At 30.0% G+C, this 23800-nt stretch overlaps 1 protein-coding gene across 2 annotated transcripts; it reads right to left on the minus strand.

Moving 5' to 3' along the window:
* Positions 1-844: 844 nt before the first annotated feature.
* LOC112802474 (glycosylinositol phosphorylceramide mannosyl transferase 1) lies at positions 845-6583 on the minus strand. Of its 2 annotated transcripts, none has more exons than XM_072237726.1 (6): positions 6051-6583; positions 4179-4836; positions 3089-3485; positions 2338-2501; positions 2162-2232; positions 845-1272 (listed from the first exon to the last, which is right to left on the minus strand). In XM_072237726.1, exons 2-6 carry the CDS (start codon positions 4376-4378, stop codon positions 1112-1114), a joined length of 993 nt encoding a protein of 330 aa, XP_072093827.1. In that variant the 5' UTR covers positions 4379-4836; positions 6051-6583; the 3' UTR covers positions 845-1111. The 2 variants fall into 2 exon arrangements, with proteins under 2 accessions (XP_072093827.1, XP_025701496.1); XM_025845711.3 differs by having other exon boundaries at positions 4179-4841; positions 6051-6278.
* Positions 6584-23800: the final 17217 nt, after the last annotated feature.

A 23800-nucleotide genomic window follows, 5' to 3' on the forward strand; every position in this document is an offset into this window, starting at 1 on the left:
ATAGTTTTTTTAAGGGGAATTGTTTGCTATTTGGAGAGGATATCTTTTAGTTTGGAATGTGGGTTATGTTATTTATGAGACGGATTGTGTAGAAGTGTTTAATTTTATTACTAATCACTAAGATGATTTTGGATTTATTGATCCGTTGATGTTCAAAATATGGAATATCATGCATTAGAATTGTTGTTGACATTCATTTGATTATAAAGAATGCAAATATAGTAGCAAATACTATGACAAAGATGACGATGAGATTATAACTTCATCAAATGGAACTTCTTTTTTTAAAAAAATTTAAAAATAATCTTAAATGAGACAGTTGCTCAATTTAAACACTTTTTTTTATTTAATTTATTTAAGTCATAAATATATATATATATATATATATATATATATATATATATATATTAATTTTTTTTGTGACAAAAAGCATACATATTACTACGTTACTTTTTTACGGACTAATCTTTAACCTATCAAAAATATAGTGAAAAACAAAAAAACAATACGCAGCGACTGCCTAATTCACCCTAATTAGCCACAACGATGGTTTCTGCCATCTTTGCAAATGCAACAGCAGCTGTCTGGTTATATTGAAACCAACACAACACGCGTCCTCTCCCACTGCTGCAACCACGACATTTCAGCAAGTGAGGAAAAAACTTTTCTTCCTCACAGTAGCATAACCAGCCATGAAACAAGATATATCGTTACGAGTTAGAAAATATGATTAGAATTACTTCCCTCTTAGCTTGTGTATGAGAACTGTGACATGAAATTGCTCACTTCTCCTTGCTTCAAGGATGAACATAAACCCGACCAAAAAATATAGAAGAGAAGTATCTTTGCTAAGGGTGTAATACCCCTCTATATTTTACAATCAAATTCATAATATTTTGGTTTCGGAACAAAAAGCACCATGCTGTTGTGCTTGTATTACAGACAATAATACAAGAAATCAATCTAAGGAATCTGCTAACTATCCTTACTAAGTGCATGAATTGTGTGCAAGATTCACAATATTATACAGCTCTGTAACTACAGTGAAATCAAGTAACCCAACTAGCTAACATTGAAATTTCTATAAAAACTATAACACGAAAATCTAGCTTCACCAAAACCAAATATTGCGACTATCAACAGCCTTCACCGAGGTAGACACCAATGGCATCCTTCCAAACACAGAAGCAAACCTGTTGACGCATTCACTTCTTTTTTCACTGTGACCTCCCAAACTGCTGATTCCAGTTGATCCAATCTCAAATATCTTTCCTGTAACAAAGAATGATTAAGTTGACAAACTTGTGTACTAAGGTGGTATAAGCAAGATGGTTCAAGAGGGGCATTGGTAATGTTCACTACGCGTTACGATCATTGGAATCATGGACAACATTAAAACAAGGCTTAGATGGAGCATGGCGACCAGGTACTCTTTCCGCTTCTTTCTTATTTGTCACTGTCACCTTTTGGTACATCGTAAGTGACAGTAACGAATAAAAGGAAACGGAAGATTGTACATATTAACCCAGAAATGTACTTGAGCAGAAGCACTTGAGTGAGAATAAAAAATGTCAATTGATAACAAAACACAAGCAATTTCATTGCTTTCAAAGCAAGTTGCACTACCACGGCTAACCGTGCATTGCAGAATTCTTTGATAGAAAGGACAAAAAAGGAATCAATACTGTAAATTGTTGAAATATATGATAGAGCTTTGAAGTAAGAGACAAGGATAAGAAGGTGCAGTTAGTCAAGGTGAGTTATACTTAAAACCTTTACTAGTCATGACAGCTTCATCCGTTTAGCAGTGCTTAAGGGTATAGATCTGTTTTTATTCAGACAAGATCAAAAACCATTTTATCATGTTATGCAAGACACATGAAAACAACCTCCAAATAAACATCACAAAGGTAGGAATTACAAGAAGCTTTAGCAATCAATAAGTATTACTCCCTAAAGCAAATGGGCTAGTTTTAGCTAAATGACAAATCACTTGGAACAAAGGAATAATATACATTTGAGCTAGTGTGGGAAAGGAACTTTCCAAGTGAACAAAATAAGCAAAAATGGAAAAAAAATAAATTATCCAATTCCTACGTAATAATTATTTGGTATTTTTTAATTAAAAGCATAAAATGCATTCAGGTATTCAACAAATTACCTTTAACCCATATGGGGGGTGCACCAGTTGCGTTTGCAACAAGGAAAGACATTGCAATATCTTCACAGTTCCTGGGTATTAAGAAAACAATAAAAGAAGTTGGAATCGACAATATGGAATGTTTAAACTTCATAAACAAGAAAGCAGTGAATGATTGATTAGCTGAAAAGAACAACCTGTTCTTAGTTATATATTCTTTAAGTGACGTTGGCATTTGATTTGTGTAGAGAATGAAGTACTTTTTGTGAAAAAATGCTGCCTTGGAGAGCACCATGCTGTATGTACCCGTCCACCACACGGACCACCATCCACCATATTTAAATTTGGAGCCGCCACCTTTCTGCAAGCACATTCAATAACTAGAAGATTGGCTTAAGAAGTTTTTGATATTTTACATAGAAATATTAATAAAGTAAATGTGTAAGGAACTGCAGAATTATGAATTAACATTCAACTAATCTTAAGCTCACGTCAAGTTTATAGGTGCAACAAACAAAGCCACCAGGTTTTACAAGGATGGACATAAGATAGAGTGATGAAATCCCTTCTTCTCTGACTAAAGTTCAGCTAATTAGCTTTCCCATCCCTTAGAATTAGATTGCCAAGTCCTCAGTTTGTGAGGCTCGAATATTTTAACTAAAGATTTAAAAACTATGCCTCTCTTGATGCCAATTAGTAGGCATGCAAAAATTTGGAATGGAGCTTCACTTTATGTTTCAAAAGACTGCTTCCTGTGTTTTGAAAATCTGCATATTAGACTCCAAACGATGAAGAGCAAAACAATGAACAAGAAACAATGTATGAAAATTCCAATAAGAAAAGGATGGGCTTGGTCGTTGCTCAACAAAAGTATAAGCACAGAAAGAAATATAGTGAAACAAAATCATCAAAAACATTTTGCATTGGGTGAAGTTAGATAAACCATACCGAGTAATCAACCCAATGGACACGAGGTACAAACCCCACCATTGTATCAGGTGCACTTTGCCAAACATCAAATGCAAACTCCACAGAAGAGCAAGGGAATATGACATCATCATCAATTGAGAAGACAGCATCGGACTCTAGATCTTTAATTTCCTTGAACCTGTTGTTCAGGCTATCCTCCTTGTTGATGTCAAACTTCAATTTGACTTGGTGCCCATCTTTAGGCACGGACTTCACCACGTGGTATAGATATTTCAGAAGAGAATCCGAAGGCGGATCTGGTTCGCTCCACACAATATGCACTGAATCAAGGCGAGGACATGATGAGTAATGCTTGATGGACTGCTTAAGAAGATCATATCTCTTCCATGTGTTCATCACTATTGAGTACCCTTTCCTTTGAACAAAAACACAACACAAAAGCCTTAAAATTCACTTTGCTGACGTTTACAAGCAGCATAATCTCAGAACACCAGTTAAGAAAATAAGTTCAACCTGAAAACACCAATACTAAGATGATTTTGATTTCTGGTATCTAATCAAGTACTACCTCATAGATAAAAGCTGTTCATTTCCACTCACTATCTTGAAAAGAAATCGTTTTTATGGAATTAGTGCAGCTGTTAAGCTAGATGTTGTTTAATAAGAAATGTTCAACATAATTTAAAAAAGACAAAACAAAAAACTTTTTGTCATTTTCTATAGCTTTTCGTCCAGCAGCTTGAACGTGAATCTAACATGGATCTCTCTCTTGTAAAACAAACAAAGTACTAAAATACAAGTTCCTCAGTGGTCGTTTAATGTAGAATCTGTTTACATTTTTATGGAAGCTAAGAACCTCTAAGGAAAGCCTAGAATTGTTACTTTAACACTCTACACGTTCATTATTAAACTCAAAAACTTTCATAAAAAACAGATTTCTCACCAACAAACATAGCAATTTTTATTCTTATTTTAATTTATTTCTCCAATTAAGTTGGCCTGAATTGAAAAAAAATAAAAATAAAAAACAAGCATATATTAAGCAATTAACATATTAACAAATATGATTAAGTAATCAAAAGGAAAAAAAGCGTATTGTAGTTAGAACCTGAAATCAGGGCCATAATAGGGAGCAGGTGCTTGATTATTCCAAAGGAAGAAGCTGGAAGCACTTGTGGAAAACACGATTAGCGTAAGCCCGACGCAGAAGAAGAGGAGGAGCTTGATCTTGAACGATTTAACGGCTGAGATCGCGAGCAGGCGGACCCTCTGCTCAATCCAACGGTTGAAAAAGTAGCTCCCTCTCATCTCATCACCCGAGGAGAAAAGAAAAGCAAATAGTTTGTTTAGTTTTTCCGTTTTCCGTTAGGCCGTTACGTATTGTCAACTGCGGAGAAAGCCGGATCCCCCTTCTGATGAGTCGAACCGAACCGGTCTGGTTCTCTCCGTGGCCGAGCCAGAGAAGAAAAGGAGGACGTGAATGGTGTTTAGGGAGAAAGTGGAACGGGGAAGACCGGAAGACGGGAAGAGTTTGTTACTATTTTAATTTTTTTTTCTTCCTTTCTTTTGTAGCTATGTGAAAGAGGGAACGCAGAATGAACGTGGCAGGGGGAGTAGTTGATAATATGTTGATATTGTTGTTGTTCACGTTTTGTTGTCGTCAGTGTTTTTCAGAAGAGTCAGGCATGGCAGGGACAGCGGAGATTCATGCCTTTTCATTGGTAGTCCTTCAACAACATTTTGGAGAGGGCATGCCTTACTCACTTCTATTCTTTTAAAAAAAATCCAAAAATAAATAAATAGATAAGTCGAAAGATAATCAACAAACGATTGACGATGGTTATTAATTGATAATATCGGTTAATAACAATAGTAAACATTCTCATGAGTCACTAACAAATTTTAAAGTAGATATTTTTATTTTTTATAAATATTCAAGAATTTTTTTCGATTAAATCAAATGATTTTTGAGTCGCTTTTAATCAAATTTTCAACGTATGTGTTAGATAAAAAAAAATTAAAAATAAATTTTATTATAAGACAATTAAATCTCAAAAAATATATTTTAAGAAAAATTAATTTCTTTTTAAAATAAGAGATAAATAAATCTATTAGATAGAAATAATTCTCAAAAATTTTTAAAAAATAAAAATTTATTAAGGATTGAGAATCAATTGCCTGAAAACAAAGAGATGAAAATAAAGACGGAATACAAATAATATTTTGAATAGCAAAAAGATCTTTACCTGTGATCAATATGTCATCTAAATAGCCGTTGATTTTTTTATATAAAAAAACTATTGGTGTTTTTATTGGAAATGAAATTATTTAAGGTAAATTTTGTAGGTGAGAAGTCGCACATGGGTATGTTGGATATATGGTAATATCCTGACCAACACATGAGAGACGTGTTGAATATGTGGCAACATTTTGGCCAACATGTGAGGAGAATATTGAAACACATAGAAGCGTGTTGAATAATTTTCACAATACTGTAATACAATTCAAATATCAATATTCAACCAAAACACTATCTTCATTTCTATATTAAAAATAATTTCTGATATCTACATACTGAAATTTAGAATTGGAGCTTACCATTGTTCTTAAAAAACAAAGAGAGGTCTGATCGAACATTCTGAAAACCAAAAGACAAAACAATACTAATTTTAAGAACCCAGCATATGATCCTTATTTTAATCCATACAAACTCTTATTTAATTTGCAAACTTGATCCAGATTTTCTTCACTAAATCCAGGCGGTTGTTTCATCAAAATTAATTCACTTAATTACCCATTTAAAAATACATTATTGAAATCGAATTGCCCTATATATCAACCAAAATACAATGCAAGAGTTAAAATGATTCTAATAGTTGCATGCTTAATTATAAGTGCAAAAATTTGGTGATAATCAACTCTTTCAATCTGATTATTACCCTTTGCAACAAAGCGAGTTTTTTATATTTTAAAATCTTACCATTTGGATGCCTCTTAATAGCATAAATCCACCTGCAACCAATGATTTTCTGATTCGGAACAGGAGTAGTTAGAGTCCAAGTCTTTGTCTTTTTTAGAGCATTTAACTCTTCAACCATGGCTTGAAATTAATGCGAACATGATAATGCTTGATTAAAGGATGTAGGAATTACTAAATCCAAAATTGAAGATGTTACGGTATGTAAGATTTTTGGTTTTTAAATTTCTGACTTTGTCTTAGTCTGCATAGGATGTAGATTAGTTGTAGAGAGTGATGGTGGTATGTCTCCAAATTGAATTTGAATTCCAAATACAGAATAATAGAAATATTATCTTTGTGTAATTGGGTGTGGAGAGGAGGTAGTGAGAATAGAAGGTGGTGAATCTTTTTGCTTAGATGAAATTAGTGGTATAGAAAAATTGGAATTTAAAATGAGAGGAGGGTTGTGGAGTTTGATTTTGATCGATGTTGGGAGGGATAGCAGGTAAAATAGAATTAGAAACGGGAGTAGAGGGAAGAGAGATGAAAGAAAATGACAAAAGAAGTATGAGGAAAGGACAATTTATAAGGTGGAGGTGAAGCAAATTTTGAATGAAAGAGTTCATTGTATGATACTTCTTGTATTTTGGACACCTTAAATCTTCTGGTTGGATACTAGTTTGCTCTTCTGAATCCTGCTCCTGACGGTTATCGTTCTTTCGGTCGTTGTTTCGGTGCTGAGAACGTAAAGTGACAAAATGACACATCTTGAAACTTTGGTTCTTAGGTGTCATTTTCGTCTTCTTTTCCTTTTTCTTTATGAAAGGTTTTCAGCGGTCACTCCTTATCACCTCGGTCCTCCTTGAGCTCTCTCCTGTTGCTGGTCTCGTGTTAACTTGCTCCGGATAATTCACTATTTCCACTGGTACCACTGTACTCGGGACATTATTTCCGCCTTCATTTTCATTACCATCGTCGTTGCCAATCCTAGCTTGTGGTTCCATCCTATTCATTGCTTGATTGGTCGGAGCAGCAACAGCACCAATGGTAGCAGCAGCACTCGACATCGCAGTCACGAAGTTGGTCAAACTATCTACTGGTATGGTTACCTCGTTACCTCTCCATCTCCACCTCGATTATGCCCACGTCCGCGCCCACGAGAAGTCATTTAGTTCCTATTCACAACAAACAAGTGATATCAAGTGATTCAAAGTCCTAAACGCATGCTCATGAACATTCCTGCCACATATATCAGTTAGATATCCTAATTAGCATGTATAGACACTCAGAGTATGCCCAAAAGCATAGTCAGTAAGTCCTTCAGGCTCTACAGGAACGAACTGCTTTGGTACCATAATGTAATACCCTACCACACAGAACTTTATACCTAGGATGTAAAATAGAAGTGGCGAGGCGCTACGACTTCTAAAAAAGAAAAATATATATATATATATATATATATATTGAAAAGGATACAATATACGAGGAGCCTTGAAAAACGGATAAAACAAAATTCGTAAAATAAAAAGCGCAACGCTCAGGAAACGTGATTATGTGTGTGTGAAGAAACTAAGGTTCAAACGCATAAATAAATAGAAAGTAGGAATAGAGGGTCAAGAATACAAAATAACAAGCTCCTAACTCAGCCTGCGAAGCTAAGGCTGGCCGGAGAATATTTACATACAGAATATACATATCCCAAAATTCAAAATATATAGACAAAATCCTAATTCTCCATAATCCTTTAGGAGGAGCAAGATAAACAAGTATATAAAAGAAGAATCTATATATGCATATATCAAAAGATCAAATGAATGAAACCACTTCGCTGCAAAAGCTCCAGATGCCTAGCGAGGTGCCTCTCGACCTGCATCTGAAAACAACAACACAGTATGAAATGAGAACTGGAGGTTTTCAGCATGGTAAAGGTGCCACGCACATAAGATATAAGGTCATAGGAATGCCAGAAGCAATCCTAGAACGTCGACACTCAGATTATAAACCTTAAAGAACTAAAACAAAATCCATGAATCAAGATGTTTCTCTAAGCCTTTTTAAACTAAACTAATTTCTTAAATCTAACTAAAACTAAACTAGAATCCTAAATATCTCCGCCTTTCCTCCGTTCTTCCATCTCCGGTGAAATTACAAAGACAAACAAGCAGATAATGTCAAACACAGGTAGAATACAAGTAATGCAGATAGCAAATATAACAAATAGCATGTTATAATCACTTAGGCAATCCCAATTAATGCACAAGCAATCAATTCAAACAATATGCATATGATGCATGCCTGTTCTATGGCTGATGAGTCTCATCTGTCAGTTATCAAGCCAATCCGACAAGTTCGGCTGCTAAACCTTAGACTGTCCCTCATCGCTCATCCCCATGAGTCTATGCATAGCTTTTTCTCTTTTTATTCATAATACATACATTCATTTTACTTAATGGGGGTTACCATTTCTGGGAATTTATACGTGCCCGGTCAACCTTACGACATAAGGTCAACAGAGTATCGAGTCTCAACCTGGAACACATGGTGGCAAGCCACGGTACTTTACCCAGGAAAACTCATATCTTAGATAATCATTCCATATTCATTCATTAACATTTCATAATCATTCATTACTTACTCATCATATAATTGCACTTTTATACATAACTCACCATAACCCAAAGCAAGTGGGGTGAAACCACAACCCTTGCATCTACCCAGGAGGTACGTTCTCATATGCTCGGGAGGAACAAAGGAGGGGATCCTAACCTCCCACCATCTCGGTGGGGGCGATTTTATAATACCAGGAGGAACAAAGAAGGGGATTCTCACCTTCTACCATCTCTTGGAGTCGCACTTTCGAGAAAGAATACTCAGATGCAACATTCATTCTTTTCTTTAGCCAGTTTCATAATTCAATATATATATATATATATATATATATATATATATATATATATATATATATATATATATATATATATATATATATATACATACATACATATATAGTTCTACCCTACTTCCTCATACCTAAATCATCACTTCTCAAAATTTCTTCATCTCCAAGTTACCTCCATTTCCTTGCTTCAACTCATCACTAGATCCATTACTATGATATAAGGTTAAAAGGATGAAAATAGAGATTTAGAGATTGAAATTTGAGCTTTAAAACACAAAAATACATTTTTACTGAAACAGGGGTCACTTGTATGCGTGGGCCACGCGTATGTGTGGATACACGTTTGGACCAAGACCGGTACGCATACCTCATCTTGCGTACGCGTGCAAACCAGGCAGAATCATCTGGTCGCGTACGAGGAGTTTCTTGTACGCAAGCAACCCGGGTCACGTGTACGCGTAAGCATACATCTTGCCCCATTTCATGTACGCATCCCTCTTTACGCATACGCATACGTGTCAAACAGAACCACATGGTCGCGTAAGGGTGGTTTGCGTACGTGTACGCGTACGGTTTATCAAAAATTTCGCTAAGTGTGAAATCTACAGAATTTCACATTTGAGTACTAAACTTCCGACGAGCATAACTTTTTGTTTTAAATCATTTTTCTTCCATTTTTCGAATGGCATAAACTTTACGGACCTAATTTTTAAATAAAACAAGTTTGAAACTATTTGGGAATTCGGAAGCTGAGTTATGGCTTGCCGAAGTTCGGCCATAAATCCGTTTTTCATAAAAAAAAACCTTCAAACCTCAATTTCATTACAACCAACCTCAAAACCAAATTTCTGCACCTACACACAACCAGCAATATACCAAAACATACCAACACAGCACCAAATTTCTCAGTACACAATCTGAACCTAAATTCCTCATTTATCACCAACTCATCAACTATTACCAACACAAACAAGCATTCATCATATATACATATTCAATTTTAACACCTTACCCATCATCATTAACGCATCATCTAACATTCTATACCTCATCCCCAATATCAAACAACAATCAACTCCCAACTTAGTTCATAATTATTCTCAGGGCACTAAATAATTTAACATACATGAGCATTCATTCCTATCCTATGGTCATCTAGTTTAAATTTTCACAAAATATTATATATTAAATACGAGAAACCTAAACCATACATTAGCCGATTTTCACATATAATCTGAAACACCACCAAAGAGACACCAAACACAGCTCCAAGACTCTAAAATCCCCAAAGTAATGGCACCCAAACTCTACCAAGCTACCAATGTACACGATCAAGCTCCAATTTACTTATACACAAACCTAATTCACCATATGTAACACATACATACCTAAAATTTAATACCTAACATACTCAATTAAGGAATTAGCTAAGGTTCTAGAATTCTCACCTTACACAAGCACCAAGGAAGCAAATTGAACGTTTTTCTCAAGCTAATTCGAGCCTAAACACTGGAATTGAATAATTTTCAATATCATGGCTCATGAATTTCGAAACTGAAAATGAGAAAATTGAGGAAAAAATATGGCTTCCTTACCTTACAATGTTCTAGACTTTGTAGAGCTCGTCACTGCAAACGTGTAGCCACAAACTGTGTGACAATCGGAACTCCAGATCAAAAATTATTTTAGTTTTAACATGGAAGTGAGGGTTTGGGGTTATCACTAGTTCTTCCCCCTTCCTTGAACGTTTTCAGCGTGAATGAGGTTGAAGGAAGAAAGGGGAGATGTGTTCCTTAAAGGCTAATGGGCTGAATTGGGCCTTGGACCCATTTTAGGTTCAATTCATCCTATTCAGCCTGTTCGGCTTAATTTTAGGTCAAATTCTTTGAAATTAGTGTCAAAATTTTTATTTTAATTAGTTCTATCTTATTTTACTATAAAGTTTACCTTTCTAATTTCTTTTATAAAAATTAATTTATTGATTAATTATTTGCTAATTTTACGGAATTTACACAAACCGACAAGACACAGCAGTAATTTCATGAGAGGGTAACGTGACACTGCAGCAACGCCGCTAGGGACGAATGGCACAAAAATCGCACCAGCGACGCGAGAAAACAGCAGTGGCACAAGGTTGCACGGAGACAGCTGCAACACAATAACAGGGATGTAGTGCGATCACGTGGTTTGCTTCCTACAACGTCGACGTGATGAGTATCGAACGTGAGACAGCTTCAACAATCGGTGAGGGTGTGTGGGGGTGGGTATAGTGATGGACCAAAAAAATTTTAAGAATGGGGACAAAAATATATATACTAAAATAAATTTTATTTAATATTATTAATTATACTAAAAATATAATAAAAAAATAAAATTAAAACGAGTTAGTAAATATTTTCATTCTTAAAATACTATTCATTTATAAAATTTATAAAAAAATTATTTCTAAAACTTTAACTTAAAATATTTTAATTAAATTATAAATAATTTGTTATTCTAACTAATTTTACTTTTATTTATTTTTATACAATTTTTTAATAATAAAAGACTAAATCACTTAACACGTTAATGCCTAATAATACACTAAAATTTATAATTTGAAACTAGAATTGTATATAATACTAACAAAAATTAAACTTGTATATAAAAAGTATGTTTATATAAAATAATAAAAACTTAATTTACAATATTTTTTCTTTCTTTCTTTTTAAAATAATTAAATTTTTTATATGTTTTTTAAATAATATTGATATAATGTCAAACTAAAAATTTTATGCATCTGTGTAATTATTTATTGTAATTAAAATATTTTTTATTATTATTTCTAAAAATAAATAATATATTTTAAATTAATAAATTGATCAATTCACTTTAAAAATTTATATGCAATATAATTACATATAATGAAACAAAAGATAAAAATAAATAATAAAGATCAATAAATTGATAATAAAATAAAATATATAAAATCATAAAGAGAATAGAAAAATTAGATTAATATCTAAACTATAATTAATTGAATTAAAATTTATAATTAAAAATATCAAAAATAGAAATAATAAAATTAGAAGATACATAGGTAGCGTTTGTTTTGAAATACTGCGACGGAGACTAAGAGATTGAAACTCAATATCATGTTTGTTGACCGAGAGATTGATATTAAAATTTTAGTCTATGTCCCCAAAATTTTAGTATTTCAATACTTCCAAAAAGGGGAGGACACAAAGGATTAAAATTTTTTAGGATGGAGACTGAAACTTTAATAATATTTTATACCTAAAATACTCCAATTTCAATTATTTAATTCTAACTTTACCCTTTGTGCAAATTAAATTAAAACTTTGTTCTTATTTCAGTCTCTGTCTTCCACTTTACACCAAATATAATACTAAGATTTATTTCAGTCTTTATCTCTCAGTTTCAAATTCTATCTCTCTTCCAAACGCTATTATAAAATCATGGAGAACTATATAAAAAATATAGAAAATTATAATTTACCTTCTATTCTATTAGACATAAAATAGGAAAAGAAGATTGAAAATATAAAATCAATAAATAATAAAAAAAACTAGTGTCTTATTATTTTATTTTCTCTTCACTTCAATATTGATAGTAATTTAAAAAAACCTAAAAAAATTGTAGGGAATAAAGAATTGACAGTTGTGACTTGAAAATGGGAGAAGACTAAATTTAAATTGATTAATTAATAGTTAAATTATTGAAAAGATAAAAAATTAAGTTTAAAATTTTAAATAATTAAATTTAATTTATTTATAGTGAAATCATTTAAAATTTAAAATAGAAATATATTATATATAAATATAATTTTTTAGAAAAATTAAAATTTTAATGGAAACAAGTGTCTCCTCATTTTTTATGTAGGTCTGTGTCTGGGTGGGTGAGAGGCGCGTCAGACTGGGTGGGTTACTACGCTGGCTGCCTGGCTCTCTCTATCTCATTAATTATCTCTGAATATTGAATATTGAGTTATATTATTTCACGCAACGAAAACTTTATGGAAATTATTATGAATGGGTCGTGAATGTGATGTATTAGACATTCGCATGAAAGATCCACCATTAATTAGGTAAATGTATCGTACAACAGTACAATTTACTAACTACTAATCCTAATTATTAGCATGCACTTGCGTTACTCGGAAAATCAGGAAATTTACATAATAAAACAGGATGGCCATTATTATTGTCATTATTTATAACTATTTACTAGTATAACGATACAATATAGTAATCGTTTTGATAACGCTATCAGATTTAAGTTGGACCGGCGTTGATCGAGCTAGATAAAAATTAGATTATAGTTGACTTTATTTGCCGGTATCAAGTAAGAGAATTGTTTCATTATGAGTCCAGGTATAATTTATTCACATTTTTTAAATAAAAAATATTAAGTAAACAATAATTATTTTAAATAATATGAATAATCACCAATTAAATAAAAATACGTTATATTCTAATTTAATGTTATTAATTAAATTTATATTTTTGACTCTATTAATTCACATTATTTACATATTATTCAAAAAATTGTTGATTACGTACCTATATTTTTTCTTTCTAAATAATGTTTATAATTGACCGCAATTAATTTTTCACTATAAAATATGTACATTTCGTTTGAGATAATGAATTTGTGTATTAAACAAGAGCAGGGTTAGGATAAATTTAGAGAGAAGTTAAAGTTTAATTTTTAATATAAAATATTAAAATTAAAATTTTAAAAAGAGATTAAATTAAAATTTATACATAACTTATAAAAAATGTTAAAGTTTAGAGGGGTTACGATCTCCCTTTATGTATGAGTAGCTTCGTCCTTGGTATTAGATATATTTTGGATAAAGGAGTGTTATGGCTAATAAATTTTATGATTTGTAGTTATTAATTAGTTATTATTGATATTTTTAATGGTTTAAGATTTCATCTAATAGTGTAGAATTACTCATTTTTTTTGCTGGTTAAATGCTGACCAAATTTTAATAAAAGTGTTGGCCTCTAAACTTCTTCTTTTAAATGTGATATTTTTTTATATTTATCCGACACATGTTTATTGTATCTAATTGTATCTTAATAAAAAAAAAATTTAGACATATCTAAATATCATCACGTATAAATGTGTCCAATTTTATTCTTAATATATATTTTTAAAGTATATACTATTATTTGTTAAAATATAAAAAATACTTAAAATACTTTAAATATCAAAATATCATTATAATTTTATATATATGATATATTTTCGTATCTTATAAAATTTTAAAATTCGTGTATTCACATATTCTATGTCATATCATATCACATGTCCGTATTAGTGTATGCATATTTAGTTTTAGAGCAAGTAAATGATTATTTTTACCTATAAATATTCTGAATATATTGCACAAAAAAAAAATTAACATTATACTTATAAAAAATAAATTTAATATTAATAATTTTATTTGAAGACTAAATTTTCTTTGCCTTTATTAAAAAATTATCCAAAATTTTCAATTATTTCTCCTAACTCTCTAATTTCTCACCATAATTCTAATTCTAATTCACTCCTAATTTCTATTTTTTCATCACCTTTTTCAATTGATGATATAACCTAAAATTGTCATAGAAGCAAAGTCCATAACCATTCTCGTACAAAGAATTGTTGAGAAGCCTTCGAATGGCACACCAATAATAGTGATTTTCATAGAGAAACAATCCACCATAGTAAACACATTTCCAACACTACAAAAAAATATTAAATATTGTCAAATTTATTATAAAAAAAACAAAAAAATTTGATGGTAATTAATTTATCATTAAGCGAAATTAGAAGATATAAATTTTGTCGGTCAATATTTATCGATGGAATTTTTTTATCTGACGGCAATTATCGTCAAATTTAGTAAGGAATATAGTTAGCATAAAAATGGAATATATTCAGAATATATTCACAATAATGATAAAATTTTACTATAATTATCTTTAATTACAGACACCAATTCTCCCTAAAAACTACCCTTCCTATTTAGGACAAATCCAGAATCTATTTCTAAAACTGAACTTGACTTGGTAACCCACCAAATTTTCAACTACAAAGTGCTAATCCAACTTGTAAGGGGATTCCTACAGAATCATAATACACAACACAGATGTACAAATGACCTTTAAGGACATCTATGGCTTTTCTTTTAATTTTGCACTCTCTGCCTTTTTTCGCTCTATGGCTTTTTCTTACAAACCTCACTGTTTGCCTTTTTCTATGAGACTCAAGACAGACAAAATTAAATAGAAAAATTACAAAATGAATACATTGAAGGAGAAGAACTTCTGTTAGTTTAGGTAGCTATGTGAACACTGTGCCTTGCAATCTCACTCCTTGCTTCAAGCCCTGGCTGTTCTCCCTTATTTATAGAAGGGGAAGCCTCCATGGTTGAAACGGTGGAACCAAGCTAAACTTCTTCTTCTTCATGCAAAAACTGGTTCGGCCAGAGAGAGATGAGAGATAACCAAATATAAAACCCAACATGCAATTACCTCTGTGTCTTACCTTGTCACCAAACTTCATCAATCCGAGCCATCCATCTTGACTTGCACTCCAAGAAGAATTTATAGCCCTTGATGAGTTCTTAATGATGATAGCTCCATCTGCTCTAACTTCTGCCTCTTCCATCACGTAGCTAATGTAGTTACCTCCTGTGGTGGTTAAGCAAAATCAGATACGAGCCATGCCTCCAAGAATTTTCTCCCTCTGACCGAGTTGATCTTCTCCATTTACGGGTATGGAGAGCTTGAGACTTCCTTACCACTTTTTAGTGGCAAAAGATCTCAGCCACACCCTACTTCAGATTTTCTTTTTCTTGATGCCATCATTACAATGGCTTCTTCCTTGCTCCTAGCTTCTCTGTGATTTTTACTGATAGCTTGTTTCATCCTTTCTTTTATGCGAGACAAGAATGAAAGAGAGAGGAGAGAGAACAAAGAAAAGCTTACTATGTAACTAAGGAAGAAAATGAAAATGAGTTAAGTTTACTTACTCATGCCTAGTCTCTGCTTCCTTTACTTGCTTTTACTATTTTCTTCTCTGACAGTGAGGTGATCGAATGCAAAAAGAGAAAAGAAAGAGAAGTAAAAAGAAAAGTTTTGGAAGTAATGAGTGATATCTATTATAATCAATTAAAATAAATTGAAATCCACTTTTCATGCTTTTGCTTTGTAACGTGCATAACTCATTAAATGCCATCAAATCAAATTTTCTCTTTTTATTTACCAAGGCATTTAAAGCTAATTTATAAAATTTGAATTCCAACCAAAAGTGGGGAGTGTTATGGTGGAAAACATGAAGCTTTGCTTTCTTTCATCTTTTAATTTTGGACCAAGCTAGTTGGTCTCTCAAAATTAATTTAGGCTAATACAATAATAATTAAATCTGGCCTAATCAATATAATTATACTTCAGCCACAATTTTTAAAACATTTTTTGTAACCTGAATTTCTTCAACACATTGGGCTTGCAATTTCTTTTCGGCCCAAAGTAAAAAAGTTGCAAGTGACAAAATTATTAATTAGCAAATATGAACTAAAGATCAAATTAATAATTTTGTAATCAATTATGTTAATAATATTTGATCATCATCAATTTAAATTAGAGTTTTTCAAACTCATCAGAAAGTACAGTAGTTAGTGGGAGAGCTTTAGCAACAGAGAAGGAAGTGCAAAGCAAAAGAAGAAGGTAAAAGGAACATGAACATCTTTATATGATTAATGTTGTAAGTGTAAGGAGTGCATAAAGTTAATCCCACATTAAAGAAAATAAGAAAGGAAAAGGAGTTTATAAGATAAGAGACCCATTAATTTACTATTTTAAGGTTTTGAGTTGAATGTGATGTCATCTCATCCATACATGAAATTAGAGATAAAAATATGTAAAGATAAGATTGGAGCGAAATAATTATGTCACCATAACTTTACTTTGAATCACTTCAAATTTAGATGAAGAATTTTTTTCTAAACTTTCAAAATATAAATTGAGAGTTTAGGTTTGGATTGTATTTCGAGTAATAGCATTGTAATTGATCATGAATTTAGGGGAATTGAGTGTGAACTTGTAAATTAGAAAATAACAATGAAATTATAGAGTAATTTAAAGCTATTAAAAGTAAACATAATTAAATTAAAAAAGAACCTTTAATTTTCTTAAGGGTATTTTCTAAGGTTATTATTTATCCTTGTTACTTATATTATTGATAAGAAAGAGTGAAGAATTCTAATAAGTCAACTATAAATGACATGATAAGTTAATAATGTCTCAACCAGTTAACCATCAATAATGTGTAAAATTGATTATTTGTCTCTAATATTTGAATGGTTATTTTAGATATTATAGGGAGATATTCATGTTGTATAAATAGTCTATTGTATATATTGTACAAATAGTCCATTATTTTCCTAACGAGATATTTGGAGTAATGCTAGCCTAGTTAATTCAATTCAAACTCAATCATATCAATCATAAACAATGAAAGGATATAAATGCAATTAGAGTGAAGTTATTGTAATAAGTTAACCAACAATAATATGAAAAGTCTATTAGAGTTTCTTAATCAAATTAACAAAGTCATAACCAGTCGACCATCAATAACATAAAAAAATTAGTTAGAGTCATGTTAATTAATTTAATTCAACCACTTTAATTATTATTAATTAATATAATGGTAATTATATAACTTAAGATTATCCTAAGTCTTACTCCTAAGGTAAGCGAAAAATCTACTTCAAACTAACTAAAGGCATTTCATCAAATATTTTATGTCCACAATTAAAAATTACATTGCGATGATTAAAATCAAATCCTAAATTGATGAAAATGGCAAGAGTAAAAGCTACTCAAATAAACATAAATTCTGAATAATCAAAAGGAACCCAGAATGCAAACTCATGTGCCTCATTAATATGACATGTGAATTCTATGTTGCGTATCTGCATACCCGGCTAAACTTTGAACTGTCAAACTTGTTTTGTGCTTTGAATCTTTTTTCCTTGAAACATTTTTTTTTCCATTCTTTAGTTTACTCATGACTTAGTATAAGTTTCTGAAATACTAAAAAAAAATTTTCAAGGCATCACGTGGAATAAAAGTAGTCTCATACTTGAAAAAAATTAAACTAAAAAACATAGTTTACAATACAAATTAATTCAACTAAAAGAAGAATCTACAAAAGAACTCAACTACATGTAAAATTGTGTTGTATTATTGACAAAATCCTTGACTTTTAATCCAATTTTTACAAGATAATTTAGGTTATATCAAGAAAAAAAAGTATTTTAAAAGTTTTGGATAATATTTTAATAGAATTAATGAAATTTTAGTATTTATGTAGTTTGATCAACTAAAACTCATATTTATAAGTATAACATTAATTATATCTTTTTTGTAAGGTTTATCGGTATTTAGAATATTTATGTGTAAAAATAGTAGTTTATTTTTTAAATTTAATGGATAATTGATAAATCAAAGGATTCTACTGGTAGAAGTATCCTTTTAAAAAAAATAAAGAAAAGAATTGCAAGTCAAAAAAATAAATAAATAAAATAGAAGCTAAGTATGACTTAAGACTTAAAATAAACTTAAAAGTCGGTTGGTAATTGTACGGCATAGCTGCCTTTGTGGAAAACAAATATCATGAATGCACAAAGACATGTTCATCGTCCTAGTAGTCCAGTTTTGATATTTATTTCTTTTATTTGTTGACTTGTTCAGGTTCACTTATCTATTTTGGGCCGTGGCATTCATTTTATTACTCATATAAAGTGGAAAGTTTTTGAAGCTCTCTCTCTCTCTCTCTCTCTATTCCATTATGGAGTCAATAGAATATTTGTACAATGTATACAATAAACTATTTATTTGGTTCAATATGAGTTAGAAAAAATGAACATCCAGAATAAAAATACTATTAATTTTTCAAAAACAATACGCTCATACTATCCAAAATAACCATCCAGATACTAGGAGAAATAAACATCTGAGTATCCTAATGAATCGAACATCCCTATAACCCAATTGTACACATTGTATATATACTCCATTGACTCTCTATATTCTATATATATATATATATATATATATATATATATATATAATGTTTTTAAATACCTAAATGTCATTTTTTGGATAAAATTATTCTCCACTTTTATCGTTAAAGAGTATTACTCTTGTTTAAAAGTTATTTTCTATATTAGTTTGTACTAATACACAAAATTAATACATGTCTCAAGTGTCCATGAAAGTCAGATCCTTTAAATAGCAAGGAAGTAGGATTTTATTGAATGCCATGGTCCTCGAAGGAAAAGTCCACGACCCCTTTATTATAATATAATTTTCAAACAAATTGTTCGTATTTTGGAAGAGTTTGAGGGGCAAAATGGTAAAACGTTGCATACATTGGCTACAGATTATTTAGTCCCTTGAATTTTATATTCTAAACGTTGAATTTTTGGCAACGAAAACGATGCATTCTTTCATGTCTTTCATGACAGAGTTTTTCAGGTTGAAGACCCAGAATTTTGTTTTGATATTAGACAATCGCCAATCATGATTCATGCGCATAGTTTTTCATTTCTGTTAGCTATTTACGTGTAACACTTATAATATTTTTTCTGTCTTAATAACACACATAATTTTCGAGGCCGATTTTCTTGAATGTTTTAGTTGGGCTGATTGTGACACCGTTGTTTGATTCTTAGGAACGAAAGAAGCCAAAAAAAATCAATAATTTAATAATTTAACTTAATGCACGAATTATATAAAACATTTTACGCAATTATATAATTATATTTATTTTTTAATAATTATTTACACGATTAATATAAAAATTAATTATTTTTTGTAACATGACATTATATAATTATATGTATATTAAAAAATTATTTTATACTAATAATTTATTAAAATTAAATTCATAAAAAAACCTTAAAAAAATAATTTATAGATAACTTTATGTGATGAAATTTATGAGTGAATATTGTTACTTCACTTGTTAGTGAAGAGTATTTTTTTTTTTTTGTTAGATAGATTAAATAGTTTATAATTTTAGACATTACAATATCATAAACCCACTTCTATTACACACTCATATACATAACACTTAAAAATTTTCATTCCTTACTTGATTTTGCTAAGTTTCAAACCCAACAGTTGGGAATTTTAGAAGTAACTTTTTTTATTAATTTTTGACTTATAAAAAGTAATAGTATTAATGTTTGGTACAATTTTTAAAATTAAATTGTAACTTTTTAATAAGCTATTTAGGAGCTTATAGAAAAGTTAAAAAAATGACTTCTCTCATAATACTTCTACTTTTCATCACATTTCTATCAAATAAACACTTTTAGAGTTAAAAATTCAAATACAAAATAACTTATTTATAAGTTACTTTTAATAGAGTCATTTATTGTTTAAGTTATTTTATTAGGAGCTTAATTTATTGTTTAAGTTATTCATAAGTTACTTTTATCAGTGTGTTTGGCATCATTTTAAAAAAAAAATTTAACTTCTCGAAAAGTTAATTTGCAGCTTTTTGAAGAAGTAGAAATATATGACTTCTCTACTTCTCGATAAGTCATTCTACCACTTACTTAAAAAAAAATTAATTTCAAAACAAAAGAAATCTACTTTCCTTCTTGACTCTGTAAAAAATACTGATCCTTCACCACCATTTTCATGCAAGGTTTGCTAGAAGTACTGGCCTTCCACCGTCATTCTCACGCAATGTTCCAAACCTCACCATTTTCACGTAATGATTCATCTGATGGAAGTATTGATCATTCACCACCATTTTCAGGCATCTGAACAACCTACTGCATATTTTTCTTCTAAATATTTTTTTATCATTTTATCACTTTATTTTTTACTATTAAATTTATATTTAACTGTGGTATGAAATTTTAGTTTTAATTTTATTTTTTTATATGTGATTTTATAGCTTGTTATTATTTTCATAGTTAATTATGGCAAGTTATTGACCTCAATAAAGGAGAAGAGAGTTCTAATAGAAATAAAAAAATAAAAAATAACAATAAAATATACATTGACACATATTTTATATTTATTTTTTATTTTCACCTACCATATAATATACAATATTAGTGATTAGGTTATATAAAATCAACATTTAATATTGGAAAGTATTTGTTATCATTGTTATTTTAATATTCATTCTCTACTGTAAAAAAAAAATTATTTTTTGAGTTATTTATCCAAATGCTACAACTTTAAAATAAGTACTTTTATAACTAAAAATTCAAATACAAAATAATTTATTTACAAGCTCTATTAATAAAAGTCCTTATATTTTAAACTTTTTTTTTCAAAAAAACTTATTTAAATTATTTACACACTGCACCTAAATCCAATCCAACGTTGCTTATTTGTTAGTGGAGTGTATTGATTTGGGGGGAGCATGTAGATTTAGTAATCTAAGTTTTTATTTATATATGTTTGAGAGTTGAGTCCAAAATAAAAAAAATATATATCCAAAGGGGTTAGATGTACAAGGAAGCGGGGAGGGTACTGGGTAGGGCAGAGTTTCTCGGATCTGGGCCGTTTTTGGTATCGGGGCTTGGCAAAAAAAAAAATCAAACCTCACAAAGTTTGTATTCTAGCTACAATCTATCGTTGTTTATATTGATTCTATATGCATTTATGGCTCCGTGCTGGATCGCTCTTCTCTTCTTTTGACTTCCGAAGCAGGGTATTACGAAATTCTATAGATTAAGGGATAGAATGTTATTGTAAAAAATATTCTCTCTGCGTATTATTTAGCCAATAAATATGATAGTTATTAGTTTTTTTTTTTTTTTAGCAACGTAGTTGTTAGTTTTAAAAGTATGTAGAGTTGTTTTCTTTTGGTCACATGGATGTAGAGAAGTGTTTTTTTTTTTTCGGGTTAATGGATGTAGAATTGTTGAATTAATTGTTCTGTACCTTAAATGTGATGGACTAATAATAAATAGTAATAGACAAAAGCTTGAGGCCCATAATTTAATGGGGTATAGGCTAATAGTTGGTCAGTTATGAATTTTTTAACAAGTCTGTGTTCGATTCAGTGGAATTAATGTTTTTATGTTGGGCCTGTTGCCCATCATATACCAAAAAAAGTTTTTATGTTAACTTTAATACATTTTTTTTAAATTACATTGATAAACTAAAAGTAATGCTGGAATATTTATAAACTTTCATTTATATTTATATAATAAGAATATAAATTAATTATTTATCTTTGTATTTTATGTATTTATTTATAATTTTATATATTATTTTATAAAAGGATGAACCGGTAATTTGAAGGATTTGATGTTTCATTCAGTTTTTTCAGAATATTGATTATGGCATAGCAGGTAAGGTATATTATACGACATATGCACAAAAGATATAAATATATAAAAGAAAGGTATACATGTAACAACACTCCTATTCTAATAATATTGCTTACATCTTTTAGGAACCAAAATTGTGTAATATAATATGAATATATATATACTTTAATTCGTGGAGTTGTATCCATGGCATATTTTGAATATAATACTCATTTGATATTTATATATTTTTTTTTTATCTAATTGTGATCTAATAAATAATAATATTTTTTTTAAAACACATTTAAACACATTTAAATACGATAATGTATTAATATATCTAACATTATTTGTAGTCAATACACTTAAATTAAATTTAGAAATAATGCGTATTTTTATTTACTACTATAAAAATTATCTAAAATGCTTTCTTACAAGACATAAAAATCTTTAAAAATATTAGTTTTCATTTTTTTCAATAAAATATAAAGATATTATTATAATTTATATACAAAATATTTTATATTTTATAATTGGATCCCGCTGGGGAGACAATGGACTATTTGTACAATGGCTATTGAGTTATGAAATGAACATCCCCTATACTATTTAGAATAATCATTCGAGTACAAGGGATAATAAACATCTTCTCAAAAAAGAAATTTAATTTTTGGGTTCACTAAGAATCAAACTCTTGACTTTTGGAAGCTAGCGTTTTAATACCATATCATGATACCACTCATCTCAAAAGCTTCAGCTGATGAGAAAATGTAACACTAATGATTATATCTCTAATACTCCCTAAACCTCCATTGTATAAATATTTCATTGGCTCCTCATACTTTTCCTTTATAATTTATATAAATGTTGTATGCCCATACAAAAATAAGATTACTATATTCATGAGTCCTGTTGCGCTTCATGTCTGTTTCGTCTATTCATAAAAAACCTTATATGTATTTGCCTTTTGGAGCCGGAAAATATTGAATTAATGTTAAAAATCTTTTAAGAAATGGGATATTTATGTTTTTAAGGACTAAAACAAGATTTTTTTTTTTTGGAGTAAGAGCGTCGTCTTAAATTATTTCTTTTTCATCTATCATACATATTTCATAATAAAAAATTCTTAACATCCATCTATTACGAAAAGGAATTGGGAGAAATTTAATGTACAAAATTTTCTCTTTTAAAATATCCTTAATCGTCATATAAATTCATAAAAAATAACATTGTTGCTATTTTTAACACTTAAATTCAAAATCTCTTAATAGAGGAGTGTAAAATACTTATATATCATCTATAATAGTATCATATTTGTTATTATTATACACCTTTAAAAAATGAAAAGTATATTAATAGATAAGTTAGTGCATTTTAAGACACTTATAAAGTGAATCTACTATTCATTAATATCTATAAGGAAAATGCCCACTTTTGGTTTATAAAAAAAAATAATTGAAAGCAAACGGCCTTTTTTCTCTTTTTCCCCCTTAACATATGTTGTGATAATATGCTTTTTAAGTTAACATA

This window comes from Arachis hypogaea, chromosome 5 (assembly GCF_003086295.3).
Source record: "Arachis hypogaea cultivar Tifrunner chromosome 5, arahy.Tifrunner.gnm2.J5K5, whole genome shotgun sequence".
NCBI lineage: Eukaryota > Viridiplantae > Streptophyta > Magnoliopsida > Fabales > Fabaceae > Arachis > Arachis hypogaea.

Excerpts from the sequence above, each read along its gene's own strand:
- LOC112802474 (XM_072237726.1), bottom strand. The coding sequence starts at position 4,378 with ATGAGAGGGAGCTACTTTTTCAACCGTTGGATTGAGCAGAGGGTCCGC. Across the intron at positions 3,486-4,178 it reads TATTATGGCCCTGATTTCAG|GAAAGGGTACTCAATAGTGA; the intron begins GTTCTAACTACA and ends TTTTGTTCAAAG. Across the intron at positions 2,233-2,337 it reads GAATATATAACTAAGAACAG|GAACTGTGAAGATATTGCAA; the intron begins GTTGTTCTTTTC and ends CTTAATACCCAG.